Here is a 26,267-nt window from a genome sequence, read left to right on the forward strand (position 1 = left end):
CCACCGTAGAATGCGTACTACCAACTGTTTTGACTAACAAATTACATACAGGTTTCTAGAAGTCTCGCACCGAAGTCACCACGAAAGGATTCTGTGGTATAAATCAGATGTAGTCACCACGAAAGGATTCTGTGGTGTAAATCAGATGTAGTATTATGTTTTCTTCCTGAAAAATATAATGAAAAAAAATGCAATGGTAAAAACTGCAAAGCAGAAGGCGCGAATCGGGAATGAGGTAATACTATCTGATTTCAGTTACGCCCCCTCCCCCTACTCGTGTGGTTAGTAACAATAATCCAAGCCGGCCTGCAGACTGATTCATTAACTAGTTCGATTATTAATAGTCTATGAACAATTTATAATGAAAACCGAGGCATAACAGTTGGACGATTTCCCTGTTTGCCATGTCTTGTCATCAACAAGAGAAGTCAAGAGAATCATGATATCTACTTATGCTATTGCTTCTGTATAAGGCTCTAGACCATGCACGTACGCATATATATATATATATATCCCCCATTTCACCAGTAGTATGATTATGACACCTCTGATTCCCATGCACTACTAGCTTGCAAGATTTCTCTTCCTGCATATGTATAGTAGCTAGAGCCACTAACCTTCTGGACTAATGCGCGTCGAATAGTTTGAGCCGAATATGGAATCATCACAATGTCCACTCTAGGGTATATTGTACTCATGCTATATAAGGTTATGAAATGTAAATCCTTCAGCGCGTCGCACGGTCCACACAATATAAAACAAGCCACGGGTTAGTGGCGTGTTCTGTTCATGTGTTTGTGCATCCAGTGAGACGACGTGCGAGTACGAACTGGAAAGACGGGACTATATTCAACATCAAGTCATCGAACGTCCAGGTTTACCACTCTATCTGAAAGCAATGACAAAAGCCCACTTTTTTGGGCCTCATTGGCAAAGAGCTTACTTTGGGCTGCGCGGTCCTCTTTTTGGTTTTCGGCTACAATGATGACGCGCTTTTGGTCCGTTTTCAGAGTGTCCCAGGCTTCTGTGATTGCTCTAATCCTGCGGATTACAGGCACAGAACAATTTCATCTTTACCATTGTGGAGATCGAAATCGGCTCAGAAGAATGCATAAAGTGCAAAAGTCTAAGATTTAAAACTGAACTAGCACAAAATATATGTCGGACAGAGACTGATCGGGTTATGAAGTTAACAAAGGAGCAAATGTACAAACAAACAGGCCTACATTTTTTTTAGAAAAGGAGGATGACCCCCGGCCTCTGCATCTGGGAGATGCATATGGCCACTTTATTGATTATTCTCGAGGACCTTACAAAGTATTACAACAATGTGCCTGAATCCACCATCTTGGCAACATATGCCGCTACTCCTATCCAATATGATGAAGGGGTGCTAGCTGGGCCACTACCCAAACCACTCACCTAAGCCTAACATCAAAAGCCGGAAGCCAAAACAGGCCTACATGTACCCTTGAAAGATTACTGGAGCATGGAGCTGCGACTCTCATCACCACTGATCAAGATAAACAAGGGTGCATACCATTTCCTCGACAATGATCAAGTTGCGCTCTGCTTCTCCACTGAAGTTCATCTGGAAAAGTCCAAACAACTTTCACGGTCAAACTTTGCTGGAGCAGATTGCACATTATATGGGATATGGCATATGTAAGATGTAAAAGGAGCACAAAAGAAAGTCAAATGCAAAGATGATTAAATATACTTTTTGCAATGGGAAGAACAAGGGTGCATATTGCCAGTATGGACCTACCGTGAATATTTACAAATACTAGTCGATCAGTTTTTTCTATTTTATCATCCTGCTTGGACAGTTGGCCTGTCCTTGTCAGTGCTTGGGCATTTAAACAAAATTATACGTGTCTCTCACCCACCCATCCACCCACTCCTCACGCCTGGAGCAGCTTCATTTTGCCAGGAGTCTCTTCAAGATTTGCCAGAGGCCAGCCTAGTCAAATTTGTCCACAGACCAACCAGAAGCGTGCCTCATCAACCCCGGCCATGGAGGTTGCCATATCTGCAGTTACAGGTGAACTTGTGAGTCGATTTGTCACCTTCCTGATGAAGAAGTACCACTCCTCCAGCCATGCACAGTCAGAGGAGACGGTGGTGGAGAGGTTGCAGCATGTCCTGTTGAGAGCTGGCAACATTGTCGAGGAGGCGGATGCTCGATACATAACCAACTCCGGGATGATGATGCAGCTCAAGATGCTCTCGGAGGCCATGTACCGAGGTCACAGCCTGCTCGATGCCTCAAGGTACCGAGCCCTCCAAGACGCCGCAGGCTTCGACGAGGTTAGCAGCAACGACCCATCTAGCAGCAGTTTGTATTTTGCCATTCCCCTCAAGCGTTCTAGAACAGCAATGGTGAAAGACGACAAGGCCATGCGCCCGGGGTCACATGGTGCCTTGGAAAACATAGAAATTGCTGTTGCTAACATGGCTGAATTTGTTGTGCTTCTCGGTGGATGTGAGCGCATGTCTCGAAGGCCATATGATGTTTATCTTTACACCGACAACTTCATGTTCAGCCGACATGCTGAAAAACAAAAGCTCTTGAGCTTCCTGTTGGAGCAAAACGACCCTCCTGGTGATCATGCACTGGCAGTTTTTCCGGTGATAGGTGGTGTCGCAGTTGGGAAGAAAACTTTGGTTGCCCATGTGTGTGGCGACGAAAGGGTTCGCTCATGCTTTTCCTCAATTTTGCACTTGAATGGAGACAGCCATTTGAGGATGCTTGACGATGGAAGGACCATGTTTGGGAGGACAACACTGGTAGTTATTGAATTTGCTTCTGATGTAGGCGACGATGACTGGAAAAGCTTTCAGTCCTTTTTCAGAAGGATGGGCAGAGGAAGCAAGATCATCATCATAAGTAAATTTAAAACAGTAGCCCGTTTTGGATCAGTGAAGCCAATTTTCCTTAACGCTCTATCTTACGATGAGTTGAGGTATCTTTTCAAGACACTGGCATTTGGAAGCGCAGACCCAGTAGAACATCCACGGCTAGTACAAATAGCAGATGAAATCACCAAGGTGCTGCACAGTGTGCAAGGTTCACTTGTGGAAGTAAATGTGTTTGCGGATGTGCTGAGAAGGAATCTCGATGTTCAGTTCTGGTGTTGCATACTGAACAAGGGGATCAGACTGGTCAAAAGAAACCTGTCCATATATGGCGTGCACCCAACCCTGCTTATAGAACAAGGCCAGCCAGTGGACATAACGGACCTCGCCTCGCATCCACTTAGCATGATACCGTATAAACCCAAGGAGGAATCGCCAAGTGTGTCGTTAGGGGCGCTTGTAGCAGACCCTAGCATCAGACCGGATGGCGACTTCACTCTGGTCGCATGGGAATCAAGGATACCCCCACATAAATCATTTGTTCATTATGTCACAAGTCGTGCCCAGGATACACAGGAAGGTAGTAGCAGTGCCTTGCCGGGGAGGAGGAAGCGCCGAGGCGTGCCATTTTAATGTTGCTTCAGACTAGTGTAATGTGATTCTAATTTTGCTTCAGACTGGTGTAATGTGATTCTACTTTTGCTTCAGACTAGTGTAATGCGTAACTCTTGTTGTAATCTTTTATATGCGGCAAAGGAATGTGTTCACGTATACTGACGAACTATTACTAGGCCCTGTTTGTTTCAGCTTTGTTAGGGAACAGATTCAGCTTTGAAAAAGCAGAAGCTGAAACAAACAGCCATTGTAGAACCGCTTTGAAAAATCAGCCGAAAGCTGATTCGGGCTATTTTCAGTGTGTTGGGCTGAATCACGTCCCGGTGTACTTCAGTGCCAAATTTATCAGATCCACAGCTGATTCTGTCGAAGCCGAAGCCGAAGCCGAAGCCGAAGCCCAAACAAACAAGGCCAAATTCATCAGACCCAACGACCCCTCCTGCTCTTCTTGGACAGCGAATTCAGGTAACGACATCATCTAAGGTGGCAGATCAGATACCTCCCCACTATCACCAGCTCGTCTCGGTAAGGTGGATTGAAACTGAACCAACAAGAAGGAGGTTCTGACCAGCATTTTGATACTACCAAGAAACCGAACTCTATGCATGTGCAGTTGCAATTACAAGACACGATTAAATCAAGGAGTCTGCTTAGGTGCAGGAGTCCTTAAAAACCAGTAGATTTGGCGAGATTCGGGAAAATGAAACAGGTTTGAGACTGAAATTACCGGCATTTCGAAGAACTGTCGGAGCTCCGAGGCGGCGCGCTCCGTCTGCGAGGTTGCCGGCGGCGAGGCTCCAGCTCGTACTCGACCGGGCTAGGCGCCTCCCCTCCCGCCCTCCGCCGACTTCGCGTCGGCGACCACCGTGGAACCGCGCGAAGGCACGACGGCGACGCTGCGTGCTTGGCGTCGCCGGCGCACGCGGCGACCCTGCAGTCCTGCCGCCATGGCGCCGCATGGGGAAGAAGGGGATTGGGGATGGACTGGGCGCTGACGACTGGGCCCCACGGCAAACATAAAAGTCTATTTTCTTACGTGAAAAAAAACGGTTTTGCCCCCGCAAGATTTGCACTGTGTAGGTGGGTCCCACGCGTCAGCGGCAAGATGGGCCCCTTCAATTTCCGTGGCCACATTTCCTTTTTCTTTTTTGAGCGTTAGAGGTCACAAATTTGAAGGTGTTTTTTTGGGATTTTTAATCAAATACTAGCAAATATCTATTCACCTTTTTTTCGGATTAATATCTATTGACTAAAGCATCGTAGCTCAATTTTGAAGGCGTTTTGGTTTAGAGCGCGGTTACACAAATGTTAAGAGAATTAAATAACACCGGGATTTTAAACACCAAGATAATTTCCAATACCCATCTAGGGTTTGATACGTTTGTGGCGATCCCGTGGTGAGGCCACCATACCACTAACGGATCGGAGACCTCCCCTCTAGTATGATATTTTTTTTGAATTTTCTCTAGTATGATATTGGATTAGTCTACATAGGGTTAGCCCCAACTCTTTGGGAGGGGGGGGGGGGGCGTTGCTTCGGTGCCGTAACTGCACCCTGCGACGAGGAGTTTTTCTAGTTTTCTTAATCTATGCTATGGACATGATAAACACAAGTGAGATCACGAAAACTAAGACACCCGCAAAATAAGACATAAATAATTCTTCTTTTTTCTTTAGAAAGACACATAGACAATTCTTGGAGGATTTGTCAGACCCGTATATAAGAAGGCATGTTAATGATGAAATCATCACATTTGGTTGTACATCTTCCGGCCACCATCTAGTTATAACTCCTTGTTTGCCATGTCTTGTCATCCAATAAAAGTAAAAAAAATATCATCATGTTCAGGTATACAAATAGTATTTTTTACATGAGGTATATATATACAAATGTATATATATACAAATAGTATATACAAATATATATACAAATGTATCTAGACGTATTTTAATTCTAGATAGTATATACAAATGTATCTAGACGTATTTTAATTCTAGACGTATTTTAATTCTAGATACATTCATTTTCATCCATTTATGCGACAAGTAATTCCGGATGGAGAGAGTATCAAGTTACGGAGGGAGCATCTAATATCTTGTCATCCCCCATCCGGAAATACTTGTCGCATAAATGAATAAAAATGGATGTATATATAACTAAAATACGTCTAGATATATCCATTTCTTTGACAAGTATTTTCGGACAGAGGAAGTACATGAGGTATATATATACACGTATTACCTTCCTCCCAAAATACTTATCTTAGTTTTGTATAGATATGGATATATCTAACACTAAATGTGTCTATATAAATTTGTAATTAGACAAATTTAAGAAAAGTAATTCGGGACGGAGTGAGTAGTTTTTTTTTCTACGAAAAGAATCAGATCTATTATAAAGATTCACCGGAAGTACAAAGTACCTCAAACATAATAAAAATTACATCGAGGTCCACAGACCATTGCCGCCATGGGAACGAGCCGCCGTCACCGTCCCCATACCGAAGTGGGTCTGACCTTGTCGATGAAAGCTAGGAAGTCTTCGTACATGTGTCCCTAAGGACCAGTGCCCCGGAGTCGCAGTCGTCGCCGTGGAATCCTTGAATCAATCTGAAGAACCTGCCACCAAATGTCGTTGTTGCGTACACACGACGAGAAACTTTAACCTCGCTGTCCCAAGGAGTTGGCAGGAATTTGTGCCGGAGCTTTGTCTAATTCGTCCCAACAGACAAACTTGAGAAGGATCGAAGTCCAAAATACTGACTCGAAGAAGGAGCGTCGTCATCCGTCCAAACGCCACTCCTATGAGGACTAAAACCCTACCTATCTACCAGCAGCGAAATTTTCAGCCCAAAACCGATCTAGAATCTCAATTTTCAGCCCAAAACCGATCTAGAATCTCAATTGTCAGAGCCCACTTGAACCCATTAAGATCACTTGCAGATGGGCCAGCTTGCTGCCATGCAAAGTATGCAGATTTGTCCTTTATTCTTCAAGATGCAACGAAACTGAGATAGAATCAATTGTACTAAAAGTTTACGAAATTAAAAAGTGCTCATGGATTTGAAAAAAAATTCACGAATTTATAAAAGTTCACACATTAAAAAACCATAATTTTGAAAAAAAGTTTGCGAATTACAAATATGTTCATGGATTTCTTTAAAGAAAAGAAAAAATGAACAGGAAAAGAAAAAAAACGGAAGAAAAACCAAAAACGCGCCTGGAACATTCTAGAAACTTCAGAAAACCGGATGGAAGAATTGCGCCAAATAGGATACTCCACTGATTACAGAGACAAAAGCAATTTCAGGTAGGTAGAAAGCTTCCAGTTTTGCACAGGAAACAAAACCAGGTCAAACTAAACTAAACCAGCACAAAAATAGGCCACATGGGGACTGACTGACTGACCGGGATCTGAAGAAACCAAAGGAGTCAGGCATGGAGTCTCGGTTCTCGTCATCGTTTGCCATGCCGCGTAACATCTCGCACAAGTTTCTTCGCCAAAAAATCGAGTGGCACCTTGCGTCTCCAGTCAAGCTCATCTAGAAAAATCCCAAGAAATTCCGCGGTCAGAATTTGCTAGAGTAGAGCACACATAATTGAGTAAAAAGATCAAACGAAAGACAGGCAGAAAGATAATTACATATGTGCAATTTCTTATGTAACAACAATTAATGTGGTTTGGACAAGTTGGCTTGTCCTTGTCACCTGTGTATGGACGTTTAGAAAATTATTTGTTCTGTGACGGTAGAAGTTGCGAACAGAACCCAAATGAAGGGGTTAGGAGAAATTCAATATTAATGAACTACAATAAGAATAAGAATCTAGCCTAGGAACGGGTAGGTTCCAATTCTTTGCTGCTACCGAACATAGGAATCGGGCCTAGGAACGTAATGGACCCGTTACATTCCACCCCATGACCTGAACCAAACACACCCTAAGCTATCACCCACGACCAGGACACATGTTCTGATTGGCTGAACGTTGCTATCTCATTTTATGACATTTTACTACATACCCGTAGTCGTGACAAGTACGTGTGCTGGCATTTATACACAACAACTGTGAAATATCCTCATTTGGTCGCTTTCCTAGAACTACAAAGATCCAAGTAGCTAGCCTTTGGATCTGTACTTTTTAACTCCATAAGCAACACAAGCATCCACTTCAACGGGTACGTAGTTGCGTACAGAACTGCACAACTTGTGGATTTTTTTGATAAATGGCACTTTATTGCTTAAAAGGTTTAAGCACACAACTTGTGGAATAATCCATGGAAAGGATGTTGCCATCATTAATGCTATAAATACATACATGCAGAAGTACCCTTAATTTCGTCAGCTATATGATCACTTTCATCATAAATTCCCATCCCCGTGATTTGTTACGTATATGTGTTCTCTGCCCATCCAATGTGTGGGTTCTTTCTGCCTATTATGTGCAGGACAAAATTACAAGGTGGTCAGTTGTTGGGGGCATGCCATTTTCTACAATATGCTTCTGAAGAAGCAACGGCAAATCATTGATTGATGCATGTTTGTTTCTTGTCACAAGGTGGTCAGTTGTCTTCCCTCACACCCCCCCCCCCCCCCCCCCCCCCAAAAAAAATCTAACTGGATTAGGATCAGGTTACGCTGCATGGATGGACTAAGAGTCTAGGACGCAACAAAACTGAGATATAATCAACTGTACTAAAAGTTCACGAAATTAAAAAGTTCTCATGAATTTGATTTTTTACATATTTTTTAAAAAAATCACAATATTTTAAAAACCCTGCAAATTACAAATATGTTCTTGGATTTTTTTTTGACGGGAATAGCAGGAGCTCTGCCTTTGCATTATAGAAGAGAAGACATACAGAAACGGATGGACCAACGAGAGGAGGTCGCATCCCACATTACAACGTGAGGTTTAGGAGACAGAAAAAATTACGGCCCTACAAAGGGAATCCCTCTAGTTGCCTCCCCAAAGCACTTGATGTCATCCTTGATGAGCCCAGCTAGAGCAGTAGCAGGCAGCTCTTTATTCTCGAATACTCGTTGATTTCTCTCCTTTCAGAGGTTCCACACAGTGTAGGCTGCCACGGTCATATTCAGCCTGTTTTGCTCCTTCAATCCGCCGGCGGAGCAGAGCCTCTCCCACCACTCACCCACAGTCTGCGCCTCGTCGGCCACAGCGAACATTGCATTTTGAGAGTCTCGGAACTGGAACCAAACCTCTTTGGCAAAAGAGCAGTGCAGAGTGAGGTGGTTCGCAGTTTCAGGTTCCTGATCACATAGCTTGCAGAGATCATTGTGGGGCCAGCCTCTTGCTTGCAAGCGGTCAGCAGTCCAGTTTCTGTTTTGGAGCAAGAGCCATAGGTAGAACCGCACTTTCCCCTCCATCTTGCTCGTCCACACCCTGGCCAACCATGGCCTCTCAATCCTAGAGAGAAATTGAGCCTCATATGCCGAACAGGCCGAATATGAGCCATTGGCCGTGAGGTTCCAAATGATGGTGTCTTTCTCCGTCGACAAAGTTGTCCCTTGGACCTTGCTCCAAAGCTAAACAAACTGGTGCAGCTCCTCGGCATTGCTTATCCTGTTAAGCCACTGCATCCATTTAGCATTATGCATTCCTTGTTTGACCGAAACTTTTTTGAAGCGGGCCAGTTTGAACACCGCAGGTGCCAAAACCATTGGAGCTTCACCATTCAACCACCTGTCCCTTCAAAAGCTTGCCAAAGATCCGTCTCCCAGAGAAATCGTGGTGCAATTGGAGAAGAGCTGCTTGTCAACACCATCGCATGGCGTATCTGTCCCTTTCCATGGTCTATCTCTCTCCTCCCATCTGTACCATTCCCAGCGTAATCTCAGGGCTCGGCTGAAACAGTCGATGTTCTTTATGCCCAATCCTCCATATTTCTTTGGGGAGCAAACTTGCTTCCAGTTTACCAAACTTTTCCAGCCTATTGACGTGTTATGCGCCTCCCAGAGGAAATTCTTTCTAAACTTGTCCACCTTTTTAATCAGCCACTTGTCCGGCTGAAACACTGTCAAAAAGAATGTCGCAGTAGCCGTCACCACCGAATTGGTGTAGATCAACCTTCCCATTCTGTTGAGCAGCCGTCCCCTCCTTGGGGCCAACTTTCCCGCGATCTTATCAATCAGAGGCTGCATCTCAATCCTCTTTGGCTTACGCACCCCTAAAGGCAGACCCAAGTACTGACACGGAAGGTGCCCCTGCTGTCCACCAAAAATGGCCATTAAGGGCAGTAGGTCAAGGCCGGCGCAGGAGATGGGGTAGGCCACCGACTTCTGTATGTTAGCTTTTAAGCCCGATGCATCCGCGAAAATCTTGAGAATGGCCTGAACCGCAATAAAGTCATTCAGCACGGGGTTGAGGAAGAGCGCGGCATCATCCGCGTAGAAGCTGGAGCGGAACCTCACCATCTGCAGTTTGAGCGGTGATAGGATGCCTCTTTCCGTGGCCAAGGCTAGTAAACGTTGGAGCGGTTCCATCGCGATGATAAACAACAGCGGCGACAGAGAGTCTCCTTGCCGCAGCCCACATTGATGCGCAAACGGAGGTCCAGGTGTTCCGTTTAGCAAAACTCTTGAGGATGAGGACGACAAAATGAGAGAAATCATATCTCTCCATCGCTGCCCAAAACCCATCGCCTCCAAAACCTCAAGCAAAAAGCCCCAACCAACTGAATCAAAAGCCTTAGCGATATCTATCTTGAGGAACATCAGCGGGGATCTAGCACTATGAGCAGCTTTGAGCACATTCCTTACGTACAGGAAGTTATCCTGAATTGATCGTCCTCGGATGAAAGCGCTTTGGCTGTGGGTAACAAGGTGATTTATCTCAGGCGCCAACCGCGTAGCAAGCATCTTACTGACCAGCTTGGGAATGCTATGCATGAGGCTAATAGGCCGGAAATCATTTGCGTCTTGTGCTCCTTCTCTCTTCGGCAGCAGCACGATATTGGCTGTGTTGATGATGTTCCAATTCTGTCCTCTCAGGCTGTGCACACAGTTAACAGCAGCCAGCAAGTCCACTTTGATTGTTGCCCAGCATTCCTTAAAGAAGGCCCCGGTGAAACCATCTGGCCCAGGCGCCTTCTCACCGTGCGTGTCTTTGACCGCAGACAACTGCTCCTGCTCAGAGAAAACTCCCTCAAGGTGGCTTAGATCTCTTGACGGCAGCCCCAGGAAATCCCAGTTTAGCCTGACCGAGCGGCCGAAAGGAGTCCCAATAAGCCCCAGGAATCTGTCAAAGATGATCTTGGCCTTGCCCTCGTGCTCTGAAACTGGACCGTCAGCCCCATTTAGCGTAGGGATGTAATTCTTCCGTCGCCTTCCGGAGGCTCTTAGATGGAAAAACCTCGTGCTGGCATCCCCCTCCCTAATTTCAGTTATTCTTGATTTTTGGCGCCATCTAGCTCTGTCCACTGCTGCGAACCCCAGCAACTTTGCCTTTAGTCGCGCCCGCAACTGTCTCTCCTCCGTCGAGAGCTCCCTCTCCTCTTGAGCCAAGTCCAGACTGAAAATCACATCATTAGCCAATGCCGATACGAAGACAGCCCATCGGGTCCTCTGCTTATTCCAAGCTTTGAGAGCCTTTGCAGTTCTAGAGAGCTTTGTGTGGAGCACCTGTATGGGATCACCAGATCTGACCTCCTTCGCCCATGTGCGTTGCACGATCTCCAAAAATTCCGGGCACTTCAACCAATGGTTTTCAAAGCGAAATGCTTTGGACCTGGTTATCTCCATCCTTTTCAAAACCAGCGGGCAATGGTCAGAAACACTAGATGAGGCAGGGGACAACTGAAAGTGAGGAAAGGTGGCCTCCCAGTCACTCGTCACCATGATCCGGTCAATCTTGGTGAGCGTGACATTTTCGCGCTCGTTAGACCAAGTGAAACTTCTTCCCAAAAGCGGAAAATCAATCAATTCCAGATCATCAATCGCAGCCCTGAATCTTCCCATCATCCGCAAGTTTATATTGTTGTTGCTTTTGTCTCTTGCTCTGCAGATCATATTGAAATCTCCGAGCGCCATCCAGCGAGGTAACATGTGCTGCTTGATCCTCTTTAACTCTTCAATAAACTGAACTTTGTCCTTCTCAGATTGAGGTCCATAAACTCCAGTGATCGACCAGCACATCCCATTGGCCCTGCTCCTCACAGTTCCTGACACGGAGTGCAGCCCGGCCGCCAGCGGCTCAACTGTGATCTCGTGGTCGTCTCAGCAAGCAATGAGAATCCCTCCTCTGGATCCATTAGCTAGCAGAGAGATGAAATTATCAGCGAAACGCGGCCCCAAGGCTTCAATCACCAGACCTCTAGTCATGTCACCAATTTTTGTTTCTTGCAGGCAGACAATCTTGCAATTTTGCTCAGCAACAAATAGCTACACCGCCCGTCTCTTCGCAGGATTATTCAATCCCCGCACATTCCAATTCAGGACGGCGAAATCCATAAAGGATCCAAAACACACTCAGCTCTGAATCTGGCAGACATACATTCAGTGATGGGCAACACAAAGCCCGACTCCACATCACGGACTTGGGAGACAGGAACCTCCCTTGTCGCGCTATCGCGCCTACGACAGAGAACAGCAACATACACTAACATGGATCGAACACAAATCCACACAGCTGAACACCCCAAGCGGGTCAGACACGGATCGCTTGACCTGCCCCGCGATCTTCCTTGCCTTTGCTCTTCCTAGCGGCTTCAACTAGCGATTCGATCGCCGCAATGAAGCCATCCGGTAGCGGCTCCCTGTACAGCTCCCTGTACCTTTGCAGATCGGCCGCGGATGCAGCCACCTGCGGCGAACCCTCCTCCCAGATGCCACTTTTCTTGAGCAGAACCACCTTCACTTTGTCCATGGTGGACCAGCCCGCGGTAGGCTTGGCAGCCAGCCTGCCACTGCTTCTTCTGGAGGGTGGTTCCGCCTGGCCTTCTGTGCGGCGGCCGCCGCCCGCCGGCGTGGGAAGCAGAGCTATGGGTGGGGGAGCGGAGCAGGAGATGAGGAAGTTCGTTAGTGGATCAGGCGGCGCCGCGTTTCATCCTCAGCCTCGTCCGGCCCACCCACAATCCCATCAGCGGCCGACTCTCAAATGGGCTCCGTTCCATCTTGTGACCTGGATCTTCCGGACTCCAGCTGGCGGCCCAGGAGCAGAAGGTCCCCAGGCGGTGCCTCTCGAGGCGAGAGCGCCCCAAAAAAGCCCACTCACTCCACGCAGCCTTCCCCACCTCCCGCCGCCTCGTCAATCATGAAGCGAGCATCTACCTCCTCCTTTCCATCTGGCCCCACCGAGGTGGGCGCCTCTGCACCACTCTCTGCTCTTGCATGGGAACAGCCATGCACGTCGCTCGCCGCGTCGCCTGGCGTCGTCCCCATTCCTCTTCAGGCTTTCCTCCCTCGTTTCCTCCCATCAGCGGGACAGAGAACTGCTCCGGCTGATCCTCGCTCAGCTCCCGCAAACTTTCACGAAAGGGGGCAAGCAGCTCTTCCTCCACAGCCCGCTGACCACCCTCGCCCATGCCATCTTGAGCTGTGGGCACCCCAGGCGCGGCCAATGGCCCCTGCTGCAGCAAAACAGAGAGGCCCAGGACGCCATGAGCGCACGCGAACGGGTCCACAGCCGCCGGAGCCCCGTTCGCCTCCACCATGTCAATCAGCGGCGGCACGGCCAAGCCCTCCTCCGGCCATCCGCAGCGTCTCCGGCCTCCGCCTCCAGCTCCTCCACCCGAACCAGCCCGCCCTTGGTGAGATCTTCCACCTTGCTCGGCCTGCTGCATCCCAACACTTGCCTGCCTGAACCCACTGCCGCTGCCATAGGTTCGCCGCCCTCCTCCTCCACCATTGCCACTGGCGTCAGGAAAGCGCAGCCTGGAGTGGACGGAGTCCCACGGTGGCGGCGGCGGGAAGTCTCCATCTTCATAGTTGAGGAACCATCTGTAGCCCCACCTAGCTGGCCAATCCGGCACCATTCCGTCCTCCGACGGCATCCCGCTGATCCCATTGTCGCAGCTCATCCCACTGTCCGGGCTCGGCGGGCAGGTGAAGTCGATGACATGGTCAAGGTGGATGAGCACCAGATGCCCGAGCATGGCCACCTGTCCCCAGCGCCGCGACACCTCCTGAGTGATGTTGAGCTCAGGGAAATGCATCCCGGGTGAACCCTCTTCCATCGGCTCTTCCAGCTGAAGCACTCCGCGAGTCTTGAGCTTCTCCACAGCGTCCATCCACACCCAGAGCCGGAAACAGCCCGTCTCCTGCTCCCGCCGCACCTCGTGGTCGATGCCGTCGATGAGCATGGAAGGATCGAACAGTGAGGCCACGGACTCAATGTCCCAAGCATGCTCCGGCACCCCCTCCAGACAAACCCGCACCTTGTAGAGCAGCTTGGCCGGCGACGCGCGCCGAAAGCGCGACCATGGCGCCACCAGAAGCGAGATCCTTCCCAGCACGAGCGGCCCACGGCCAGCAAGTACCCTGTCGCGGACGGCCGCGTCATCGAAGAGGAGAAGCATCTCCCCCAGTGCCCGGAGGGACACCTTGACCGCCTCCTCGTTAATCCGGAACTTCATGGCCACCGCCCTCTTGACGTCGACGATCTCAAACTGCCTTGCCGACCCCACGACCACCGCCACCACCGCGCATCTGGTCAGCCTCCGCTCCGCCTCGGCCTGCCCCGCCGACCTCCTCGACGTGGCGATGACGAGCCCACGCCTCACCGCCGCATCGGCCGCAGGCGCCTCCATCGGAGCCCGGACCGCGAAGCTTGGCGGGGGGCCTGGTGGAGGCGGTGGAAGGACGACCACCGGCTCAGCACGCTCCTTGTCTCGCTTTGACCTTGACGGCTGCTCGCCGCCACACCACCTCGCCCTATGCCCCACCGCGCCACAGAGGAGGCAGCGAGCACGATTGGTGCAGCCTGCGACCCGGTGACCAGGCTCGAGACACCTGAAGCACTTCCCCCTTGCCTTAGAGAACAGCAGCTCTTTGAGGTGGGAGAACTGTGGCTTGGGACGCGGCGGAGGTCGCTGGTAAAAAGGGGGGGGCGCCTCCCCCTTCCCACCATCTTCCACCCACCACCATCAATGTGCTCTTGGCTGTCGGTGGCCCTTAAAGACGACTGCGCAGGCACGACAGCAGCGGATTGAAGCCGGCCAACAGCCCCCCCCGCCACCCGCAGCGCGCGCATTGAAGGCTCCCCAGATTCCGGCCGGGAAGGCGCATCCGCACGATCCGCCGGGGCAAGCAGGGCCTCCAAGAAGGAGACCGGAGATGGGGAGGTTGGACGCGGAATGTGGGCCACTGCGGTAGCCATCGGAAAGGACAGCAGGGGGGAGGAAGCGCCGAGCGGGGCGGCGCCGCCGAGCGGGCGACGCAGCGCAGGGGGAGCGGAGCGGAGCGCAGAGGTAGCGGAAAAAAGGGATTTGTTTGTTCTTGGATTTTAAAATAAAAAAGAAAAGAAAGACCGAAAAAAACAGGCCTGAAACATTCTAGAAACCTCACAAAACCAGATGGAAGAATTGCGCCAAATAGGATATATTCCACTGATCACAGGAACAAAACCAGATCAACTAAACTAAACCAGCACAAAAATAAGCCACACGGGGACTGACTGACTGACCGACCGGCCTCTGAAGATACTAAAGGAGTCAGGCATGGAGTCGCGGTTCTCATCATCGTTCACCATGCCGCGTAACATCTCCCACAAAAGTTTCTTTGCCAAAAAACCAAGTGGCGCCCTGCGTCTCCAGTCAAGCTCATCTAGAAAAATCCCAAGAAATTCCAAGTTCAGAATTTGCTAGAGTAGAGCACACATAATTGAATCAAAATATCCAACAAAAGACGAGCGGACAGATAATTAGACATGTACAATTTCTTATGTAACAATAATTAATGTGGCTTGGACAAGTTTTTTTTGAAAGAAAGTTCGAGCTTTATTCATTAGAAATAATCATTACATCGTTTATGAGGATTGGTACAATTGCATTACGTGGTTCCTCGAGCCAATCAGAAATAAATGAAAATCTAGCCAACTTGGCAAGTTCATGAGCAACTTTATTTGCTTCTCTATTACAATGCTCGAATCTAGAAATGGAAAAATCACAAGCTAAGTGAAAACAGTCATAAAAAATTGCAGCTGCTGCCCCCGATGATCGTCTTCCTTCATTCATGGTCTCGATCACCTCCATATTATCCGAGTTAATAATTATGCGATCACAACCCGATCTTTGCGCAAGTTCATGTGGCTTGGAAAAGTTGGCTTCTCCTTGTCACGCGTTTAGACGTTTAGAAAAATATCACCGCGCACAACCACTCAAGTCCCAGTCAACAGTCTTAGTCATCCCTGAAGAATTTTCACCATTTTGCCAAGAGTCTGTGCAAGACTTGGCAAGAGGCCAGCCCATTCTAGTTAAATTAGTCCAGTGACCGCCCAACAGCTTTACCTCATCAATCCTTGCCCATGGAGGTTGCGATGTCTGCAGTCGCAGGCGAATTTGTCAGCCGGTTCATCTCCTTGCTGATGAGCAAGTACCACTCCTCCATCCATGCACAATCGAAGGAGCAGAATCTGGCGAAGCGGCTGCGGCATCTCCTATTGCGAGTTGGTACCGTCGTCGAGGAGGCGGACGGGCGGTACATAACCAACTCCGGGATGCTAGCCCAGCTCAAGATGTTCTCCGAGGCCATGTATGGAGGGTACCGTGTGCTGGACACCTTGATGTACCGCGCCCTCCGAAACAGCGCCGGCGTCGACGAGGTTAGCAGCAACGACTCATTCAACAGCCACTTGTATTTAATCAAGCGTTCTCGGAGGATGGCCGATGGGGCCAGGTGCCTCGAGTCGGGCGGTGCCTTGGAAAGCTTAGAAGCTGCTGCTGCTAACATGGCAGAATTTGTTATGCTTTTGGGTGGTTGCGAGCGCATGTCGCGTAGGCCTTATGACACTTACCTCTACACCGACAACTTCATGTTCAGCCGACATGCTGAGAAGCAAAAGCTCTTGAGCTTCTTGTTGCAGCACAGCGACCCTCCTGGTCATGAGGCAACAGCCGTCCTTCCGATCATAGGGGGCACCAAAGTTGGGAAAAAAAACTTTGGTTGCTCATGCGTGTGGCGATGAAAGAGTCCGCGCACGTTTTTCTTCTGTTTTGCACTTGAATGGTGACAGCCTTTTGATGCGTGGAAGGACTAAGTTTGGGGTGAAGATGTTGGTAGTTATTGAGTTTGCTTTTGATGTAGGTGATGATGAATGGAAAAGGTTTCACTCATTGGTCACAAGAATGGGCAGAGGAAGCAAAATCATCATTGTAAGTAGACTTCAAAGGTTAGCCCGATTTGGATCGGTGAAACCGATTTTCCTAAGTGCTATGTCTTACGACGAGTTGAGATACCTTTTCAAAGCACTATCCTTCGGAGCGAGGACCCCACAGAACATCCACAACTAGTACAAATAGCAGATGAATTTGCCAAGAGGTTCCACGGTTCAGAAGGTTCACTTGTCGCCACAAATGCGTATGCAGATGTGTTGAGAAGGAATCTTGATGTTAAGTTTTGGCGTTGCATACTGGACAAGGGGATGAGAATGGTTAAAAGAAACCTTGCCATTTATGGCATGCACCCGAACACGCTTATGTACCATGGTCACCCAGTGGACATAACGGACTTTGCTCTGCATCCACTTAGCATGACACCTTATAGTGCTAGTTTTTCAGTCAAGAAGGAATCACCAAGTGTGACATTTGGGGGTCTTATAACAGATCCTAGTGTTAGACCCAAAGGAGACTTCACTCTAATCGTATGGGAATCAAGGATACCCCCTCATAAATCATTTCCTAAGTCTGTAACAAGTTGTGCTCAGGTTGCACATCAAGGTAGCGTCATGCCAGGGAGGAAGCGGCAAGGAGTGCCAATCTAATTTTCTTTTTGAAAACTTGTGTAATGAAACTCTTGTACTTTTAGATACATGACAAGTGCATGTGTTATAGACCATTCAACTAATGTGTTAGAGATTTCAATGCTGTATATTCTACCATCCAAGAATTCCCCTGCCCTTGGGCAGGGGAGGAGGGCGGCCGCTTTGGGCCCCTGACCCATCATGTGCAGGCATAGTGTATATACCATTGCAATGGTTTATGTCCTGCCAAACTAGCAAAAATGAGCAGCCCACCGAGGGTGGAACATGCCATCTTGCCAGGGAGGAAGGAAAGAAAGGGGCACAAAATGCCTTGCCAGGGAGGAAGCACAAGGAGCGCCAATCTACTTTTTTTTTTCAGAGCTCGCATAATGTAACCCTCGTTGTACTTTCTGATACATGAAAAACAGATGTGTTTGTGTGGCCATGGAAAAACCATTTTAAAGAGCGATCAACTAAATGTTCTGGAGATCTCAATAGAGAATAAAACTGTAGTATCAGATCAAATGAATCCTGTTCATTCACTTTCTAGATAACAAACATCATCTCGCACCATTGAATTAATCCTGATAAATGTAGAAAGGTGAGAAAACTTAACTGAAATAAGAAAATAATAATATTTGTTGAAGTGTTGTCTATTTTAAGGACTCTGAAACTTCTGAACATTCAGAACACACTTTAAATTTAAAACTGGCCAAAACAGGAGAAAAGCATTATTCACTTCGCCGCCAGCACTCAATGTTCACCAACGGTTCAGGAGTGACCAAGTGCATCCAATGGCATGATTCTACTCATCATTTATCATTTCCTTGTTGTCTCTAGTTTATTGCTTAAGCCCAGTTTAAGCCGCTAATCTTAACTGAACCAGCTAATCTTTGGCGGGAAATCATTTTGGGCCACTCGGTCCTCCTTGAGGCCTTACTGTTCAATTTTAGACTGTCTCATGACTCGGTAATTGTTCTGACTGTACTCAGTACACGGAGCAAATATAACGAAGAATACTTTTAGTGTTTTTTAATAAAAAACCAAGTTGGCTCACACTATTTGCTTTTCAATTTTTACCATTGTGGACATCAACGTCAGGTAAAGCCTGGAATTTAAGGGTGTGTTTGGTTCGGTTCAAAAACAAAGTGGAATGGAATCCCATGGCTCCATTCCACGGGAATGGGTTGGTTCCGTTTCTATGTTTGGTTATGGGTATTAGATGGAATGGAATGGTTATGTTCTGGTGTGTGGTTTAAGAGTTGGAATGGAATGTTTTTTAGCAACAGTATGGATAATTGTAACTCTTTGTATTTTCAGCAACAGAGTATTCAAATTTGAGAAAACATTTGAATTTTATTTGCAACACGAACAATTTATAAATACATTCAAGCATATGTCAAACATAAATTCTGAGGTACAAGCGCGTTCCGGGTCTAGGAGGAATATGCCATTCCAAGGAATGAGTGGGTTCTGATTCCTTGACCCAACCGAACACGAGAATGACCTCTAGGGACGGGACGGACCTCCTACGTTCCATCTGATGACACAAACCAAACACACCCTAAGAACGCACAAGGCGCAACAGTTTCCCAATTAAAAACTGAATTAGTATGAAATGAGCAACACAGAGATTGATTAGGTTCTAATGAAACCAAAGGAGCAAATGCAGACACAAACTATTACATGAGCTCAGAAAGATTACTAAGGTATAAAGTTGTGATTATCATCACTGACCAGGATAAAAGGGCAATAGGGCATATATATATCATTTCCTTGTTAATGAGCTGCGCTGCTCCTCTCCACTGAAGTTCATCTGGAAAAATCCAGACAATTTCCATGGTCAAACTTTGCAATAGTAGACGGCACATTGAATATTTCAAATACTGGCCGGACAATTCATTTTCATGCTGGTTGGAAAGTTGACTGATCCTGGACACGTCTTTGGGCCTTTAAATTGGCACCCACCCACCAAGTTGTTCGGAGAATCTTTGTTTTAACAAGTATATCCAGGTCTCACCCACCCACACATTGCAGTCAATGTTCCTTGGAGACTTCTAAATTTTGCAAGTCTCTGCAAGACTTGGCAGAGACCGGCGTGCTTTATTTGTACAGATAGACCGACCAGCAGCTCCCCCCATAAAATCATGGCCAAGGAGGCTGCCATATCTGCAGTTGCAGGTGAACTTATGAGCCGGTTCATCCCCTTTCTGATGAACAAGTACCACTCAAGCCATTCAAGCTCGGAGGAGAAGCTGATGGAGAGGTTGCAGCACCTTCCTGATGAGAGTCAACACCATCGTCGAGGAGGCTGATGCGAGCTACATAGTCAACTCCAGGATGCTGATGCAGCTAAAGATGCTCTCCGAGGCTATGTACAGAGGACACCGCATGCTGGACACCCTGAGGTACCGAACTCTCCCAGACAGTGCAGGCTTCGACAAGGTTAGCATCAACGACTCACCTAGCTGCAGCTTGTATTTAGCCATTCCTTTCAAGCGTCCTTGAACAACAACTGAGAAGGATGACCAGGCAATGCGCCTCGAGTCACATGGTGCCTTGCAGTGGCGGAGCGTGAGCAAATCTCAAGAGGGGGCCGATTTCATATAAGAACACATCATATGCATAAAAAACTACTAAGTTGTAGAACATATGCAAGGAAAATTAGAGGACCATATATATATATATATTGTACTTGTACACACAAATACAGCAGGTTCACAAGCAGGTTCACACATACCTGAGCATTGTTGATAGGTAAATTTTGGTGCTCCAAAAGAACAGACCACACCAAACAGTAGTGACACCAAATGACCAAAAGACAATAAACAGAACCAACTAGCACTACTGCCAACCAACTAGCACTACTGCCAACTAAAGATACGATCTTCTATTCTTCCTACTTTTGAAATCAGCAATTATATCTTCACAAGGAATTTTTGATGCAATTTCTCGTTCAATTTGTAGCAACAAACTGTCTGCAAGAAAATCATCTTCCATTCGATTACGTAGCCTTGACTTGATAATCTTCAAGCTCGAGAAAGCACGCTCAGCACTTGCAGTGGAAACCGGGAGAGTAACAAGCAATCGAAGCAACCTATCAAGCAAATTGTAAATTCTATCTCGTCCTGTCTCAACAAGGCATCGGCATAAAGAAGTTATGGTGATGGGCTTCTTCAAGTCTCCACTGTTTTTAGCATCTGCAGCAAAATGGTTGAGCTGAATCTCCAACCCATATCTCTCTTGTTGTGTAAAATCAGTCGGATAATATTTCTCCACCATTGAACATATTTCCTTAGCGTTGAATGATGTAAATCCATTTCTTGGAATCAATGTAACACTAATGGATAAGAGATCCATCACTTTCTCATTGAACCTAAGATTCAATTCATTTAGTTGGTTGTCAATTGTTGCTCGAAATATCTCCACTTGTAGATACCTTTCTCTAGTAAAGTGATCAGGTTGACGACGAGCACGCCCACCACGCAGAATGTATAGTTCTTCCATGTCTGGAATATCTATATCATGCTCCACACAGAACTCAACAACATTTCCAATGAACAACTCCCATCCTTCATCTGATCTCATCTCTTCTAGAAGTACTTTTGTGGAATGCACTAGACGAACTGCATTTACTATGTCTTGTGCTTTCTTCTGTAAAGCCTTCCCAAGATCTTCGCTAGTTTCCAATATTTCTTTCATCATGCATAGGATAAATACAAACTCAAAAGAGGTCAGGTAAGTGAAAGAAGTATCACCATCAGCCCGGTTTGCTCCAGCTGATGAATCTGCGGCTAGATTTTCTAGAACAACTCTCACTGGATTGAACATATGCATAAGGCTAGAAATCGAACCTAAGTGGGAACCCCATCTAGTCTCTCCTGGTCGCTTCAATGAGCGTATTTGATTGGCTCCTTTGCCTATTTCAATCTGATCGATAGCAAGCAAGCGTGCAATCTCAACCACCTGGGCGTCATGCAACTCATCATGTTGCTTTGAAGAGGAGTCAACTGTGTTTATAACAAAGTGAAGTTTCTGAAAAAATTGGGTGATTGGAACCACATCTCTTGCTGCACCAACAAGGGAGAGTTGCAACCGATGAGCATAGCAATGAACATAATATGCATAGGGACAATCTTTAATGAATAGAGCTTGCAATCCATTCAACTCTCCCCTCATGTTGCTTGCCCCATCGTACCCCTGGCCTCGAAGATTTTGTACATCAAATCCATGCTTGGATAATACTTTACACAACTCCATCTTTAGTGTCAGTGCTTTTGTGTTGGCTACATGTATGAGATGAAAGAATCTTTCTTGGGAATAACCATCTTATCAACAAATCTGAAAACTAGTGCCATTTGCTCTCTTTTGGACACATCACATGTTTCATCCACAAGAATAGAGTACTTTGAGTCCCCAATTTCTGCTCGAATATGCTCCCTGACTTTCATAGCGTAAATGCTCAAGATCTCATTTTGAATTTCGTGTGATGTGTATTTGCAAACTTGTGGAGCATTGCCAAGAACTACAGCTTGAACATCAGGGCAGAATTCTGCAAGAAGCTTCAACATCTCAAGAAAGTTACCTCTGTTTCTTGACTCCGGCCTCTCATCATGGCCTCTTAAAGCACAAGATTGAAATGTGAGCCACTTTACAACCGCAATCGTAGTTCTCAGCCTTAAACGATCCTTTTCTTTATCCCCCATGGTCTTCACATCAAAGATATTTGCCAAATGGTTTGACTGATCCAATAAAGCATGGCCATCTCTCACTGTATTGTTATGTTGTGAGCAAGGACTTGATCCCATGTGAACTAAAAGTGCACACTTCTGTCCATCATGAACTTTCTTCCAATTATTAAAACCTTGTGTTGTGAAGACATCAAACCCACCTCTTTTCTTTCTATTTTTGCTAAAGAGAAAGCAATACAGACAATATGCACAATGAGAGGTCAATGAATACTCCAGCCATGATGGAAAATCACGAAAATAGCTGTACTGAAAACGTCTTTTGTGTCCTGGTTTTCCAATAGCTTTATATTTCTTTCGTTTAGGTTGATTGGGACCCAGCCTCAAGTAAGCTCTTCGTACTTCATCTCTTTGGTTTGGGGGGTACTGCCAAATTTGTGGATGTAGTGCAGGATCTCGCTCCAACAACTCAATGCCTCGAAAAGTGACATGTTCGTTTGCTCTTTGTTCTACATCCGGCACATCATCATCTTGCATCTGATTTTCCTGCACATTATCATCTTCCATTTGGCCTTCTTGTGCATCTTCAGCATGTCTTCCATCCATATATGGCACCAATGCTAGAGCATCTGGAGCTAATCCCTCATCCCCTTTTCTTTAAAAAAAGACTGCATCTTCTGTTGTTTCACCATTGCTACCTAAACAAATATTTATACAACATCAAATTTTCTATCAAATAATCAATTGGGTAGACATCAAAGTTACCAAAACATCTCAACTCATCGGAATTAACAGAAGCAGTAGCAGCAGTTGATTTGCATCCAATTAATCAACATGAGCCCTAAATCAGTCACTGTACCTAGCAATAGCAAGAAGCGAATGAGCTGGCGCTGTGAACTAGACGAGCAGAGGAGGAGGAGCCACTGTGCACCTAGGCGAACTGGGTGTGGGTCGGTGGGCGTGTGGCCGCTGGCCACTGGGCGCGTCGCTCGCGGGTGCGGCCACTTGAGCAGCCGACTGAGAAGGGGAACGCCGCCGACTGCCGTCGTCAGTTGCCGCCGCCGACAGCCGTCGTCAGTTGCCGCCGCCGACCGCCGTCGTCGAGGAATTAGGTCGCCGACGCGGCGATGCCGGACGCGGAGGCAGGGAGGCAGCAGGGTGGGGATTGGGGATTTGGGGAACAACTCGTTGACTCACAACCAGGTGTTGGTGTCTCGATCTGTGCTGTCGAGCGGTGCTGCAAATGGGCTGCGGCTTGTGGACAGTGGACATATCTCCTGATGGGCTGGGCCAGATCGCAAGCATACCTAGTAAAAAAAAATTCACTTCGGAAAGGGGGGGTCGTAGCCTAGTTTCATCTCCACTACGCTCCGCCAGTGGTGCCTTGGAAAGCTTAGAGGTCACCGTTGCTAACATGGTAGAATTTGTTGTGCTTCTGGGTGGATGCGAGCACATGTCTCGTAGGCCATATGACATTTATCTCTATACCGACAACTTCATGTTCGGCCGACATGCTGAAAAGCAAAAGTTTTTTAGCTTCTTGTTGCAACACAACCCTCCTGGTGATGCACCAGTCATTCTTTCGATCATAGGTGGTGTCAAGGTTGGGAAGAAAACTTTGGTTGCTCACGTGTGTGGCGACGAAAGGGTTTGCTCCCGCTTCTCTTCTGTTTTGCACCTGAATGGAGACAGCCTCTTGAGAATACGGGACCACGGGAGGACAACATTTGGGATGACGATGTTGGTAGTTATTGAGTTTGATTCTGATGTATGCGATGAAGACTGGAAAGTCTTCTACTCATTTGCCATAAGAATGTGCAGAGGAAGCAAAATCATCATTGTAGGTAGAATTTAAAGATTAGCCCGATTTGGATCGGTGAAACCGATTCTCATAAGTGTTCTGTCTTATGATGAGTTGAGGTACCTCTTTAAGACAATGGCCTTCGGGAGTGTAGACCCAGCAGAACATCCATGGCTAGTACAAATAGCAGATGAAGTTCCCAAGGAGTTGCACAAGCAAGGCTCACTAATCGCCACAAATATTTTTGCGTATGCGTTGAGAATGAACTTCAGTGTTCAGTTTTGGCCTTGCATATTGGACAAGGGGACAAGATATGTTAAAAGAAACCTGTCCCTGTATGGTGTGCACCCAAGCACGCTTGTAGAACAAGGCCATCCAGTGGACATAACGACATTGCTTTGCATCCACTTAGCATGACACGTTATACAAGTAATGTTCCAATCAAGGAAGAATCACCAAGTGTGACATTGGGGGGACTTCTAGCAGATCCAAGGGTTAGACCGGAAGGAGATTTTATTCTAACTTCATGGGAATCAAGGATACCCGCTCCTAAATCATTTACTTATTTTGTTACAAGTAATGCTCAGGATACACGTGAAGGTAGTGTAAGGTGGTGTCTTGCCAGGGAGGAAGCGACCGGGTGTGCCAATGTAATTTTGTTTGAGAACTCGTGTAAATGTAACTCTTGTTGTATTTCTTAATACATGATAAACATATGTTGTTGGTAGGACTTATTTGTAATTGTGGGACTGTAGAGGGTGAAAACTGTAAAAGCACCTGTATATACATCTTGCAGCTGGGAATGAATCAGATAGAGTTCTCTAGATAAATCTTCTCCTCTCTCTCGTGACCTTCCTCTCGCCCGAGCCTCACCCAGGATCTGCAACAGATGTGTTCCTGTATACTATTGAACGAAATCTATCATAGATCTCGGTTAACGAACCGTGAATTTGTATGAGGGGATTTCATACCTGAATAAATTTCAGAGTAAATGGTTGACCCTAATTGTCTTATAGCATGGACAAGGGGAAAACAGAGGGAAAACTCGTAGTATGTTTTGCTGATACCAGTACATATGAGCTTGCAATGGACCAAGCAACAATACCGCGTGTGTGTAAGCTCCATGGTTCCACTCCATCTAATCAAGCAACGGCAACCCTACATATAAGAGAGGATGGCGCTCTGATTTGTGTTGTGCTGTGCTGGGGATGCGGACGCCACAAAAATGAGATCAGGTCAGACTACAGTCTGCTAGGCGCTGGGAAAAATCAGAGCCTCCCACAAGATCAGTAATATTTTTGCAAAATTTACGAAATCGAAACAGGTCTGAACTGAAATTACCGAGGAATCCATTTCGACGAACTCGGGGAGCACGCACCGCGGCGTCGCACTGCATCCAGCATGCCCTCGGCGAGGTTCCTGCGCCAACCTTAGGTGCTCCCCGAGTCCCCGGCGACCCAGCCAGGCACCTCCCTCTCCGGACTTGAAGTCGGCAGCTCGCCGGTGGCCGCCATGGTGGTTTGGGGATTAGTGAAAGGATTCATCGCTGGTAGACACTGACTACTGGGTTCCACACATCGAAGGCACAGCAAATTGGGGGTTGGGGGAAGGATTCTCTTAGGCCTAATCATTCCCTGGGCCAAGCTTTTTTGCACTTAGCATTAGAACCTGAAGACACCAAACCCAATAATCTTTGCTAAAAAAGCACCAATAATAGCTAATTTTTAATTTTTAAAAAACTAATTTTGAAATTAATTATTTTTGGAATATAAAATAAACAAAAGCCTATTTTTTCAATAAATGACTAGATTATATATATATATATATATATTATATTTCTTCCTGCCTTCGGAAAACGACCCGGAACCTGGCCTACTTTGAAGCTACTTAAGGAAACTCTGAAATAAGGAAAGAAGTAGTGTTCAAGTGTTGTCTGTAGTCTGTACTGAAGGACTTTTGAAACTTCTGAACATACAGAACACACTCTAAGCTGGCCAAAACAGGAGAAAATCATTATTCGCTTGGCCGCCTTCACTCAAGATCCATCGACGGTTCAGGAGTCACCAAGTGAATCCAACGACATAATTCTACTTTTTTTTTCTCGAATATGCACGAGTGTGCATATCATATATTAAAGAAGAACGGCAAAGAAAGTCTCCATCAACAGTTACATTTACACGTCTGTGCGGCGCTTAGCACACACCCACTCCACCCAGATACACATAACCTACTCCTCCCTCATAGCCCACCTATACAAACTACCTTGGAAACTTCCTAACTCCCTCTTGATAAGCCCTCCCTTAGCCCATACCATGGCCGCAGACTTCACCTTCTGGATGAGCCTCTCAATCAATGGGGAAACGCCGTCGAAAACAATGGCATTTCGATGCTTC

At 46.8% G+C, this 26,267-nt stretch overlaps 3 protein-coding genes and 2 pseudogenes across 3 annotated transcripts; 3 read left to right on the forward strand and 2 right to left on the reverse strand.

The window, feature by feature from the left end:
- Nucleotides 1-791: 791 nt before the first annotated feature.
- LOC125535031 (uncharacterized) lies at nt 792-4,491 on the reverse strand. Its single transcript, XM_048698094.2, has 3 exons — nt 4,202-4,491; nt 1,541-1,591; nt 792-1,041 (listed from the first exon to the last, which is right to left on the reverse strand). The coding sequence occupies exons 1-3, from the start codon at nt 4,431-4,433 to the stop codon at nt 1,007-1,009; spliced, it is 318 nt and encodes a 105-aa protein (XP_048554051.1). The 5' UTR covers nt 4,434-4,491; the 3' UTR covers nt 792-1,006.
- LOC147982809 (disease resistance protein RGA2-like) lies at nt 1,836-3,630 on the forward strand. Its single transcript, XM_087542705.1, has one exon. The coding sequence runs from the start codon at nt 2,017-2,019 to the stop codon at nt 3,490-3,492; it is 1,476 nt and encodes a 491-aa protein (XP_087398831.1). The 5' UTR covers nt 1,836-2,016; the 3' UTR covers nt 3,493-3,630.
- Nucleotides 4,492-15,874: 11,383 nt separating the features above from the next.
- Nucleotides 15,875-17,822, forward strand: LOC125535033 (disease resistance protein RGA2-like; annotated as a pseudogene).
- A 1,710-nt stretch (nt 17,823-19,532) lies between these two features.
- Nucleotides 19,533-24,680, forward strand: LOC125534713 (uncharacterized; annotated as a pseudogene).
- Nucleotides 20,078-21,579, reverse strand: LOC147982810 (uncharacterized). Its single transcript, XM_087539358.1, has one exon. It carries the CDS (start codon nt 21,562-21,564, stop codon nt 20,260-20,262), a length of 1,305 nt encoding a protein of 434 aa, XP_087395484.1. The 5' UTR covers nt 21,565-21,579; the 3' UTR covers nt 20,078-20,259.
- Nucleotides 24,681-26,267: the final 1,587 nt, after the last annotated feature.

Source organism: Triticum urartu, chromosome 2A, assembly GCF_056163025.1.
Source record: "Triticum urartu cultivar PI428250 chromosome 2A, HENAU_Tu73, whole genome shotgun sequence".
NCBI classification, from domain to species: Eukaryota; Viridiplantae; Streptophyta; class Magnoliopsida; order Poales; family Poaceae; genus Triticum; species Triticum urartu.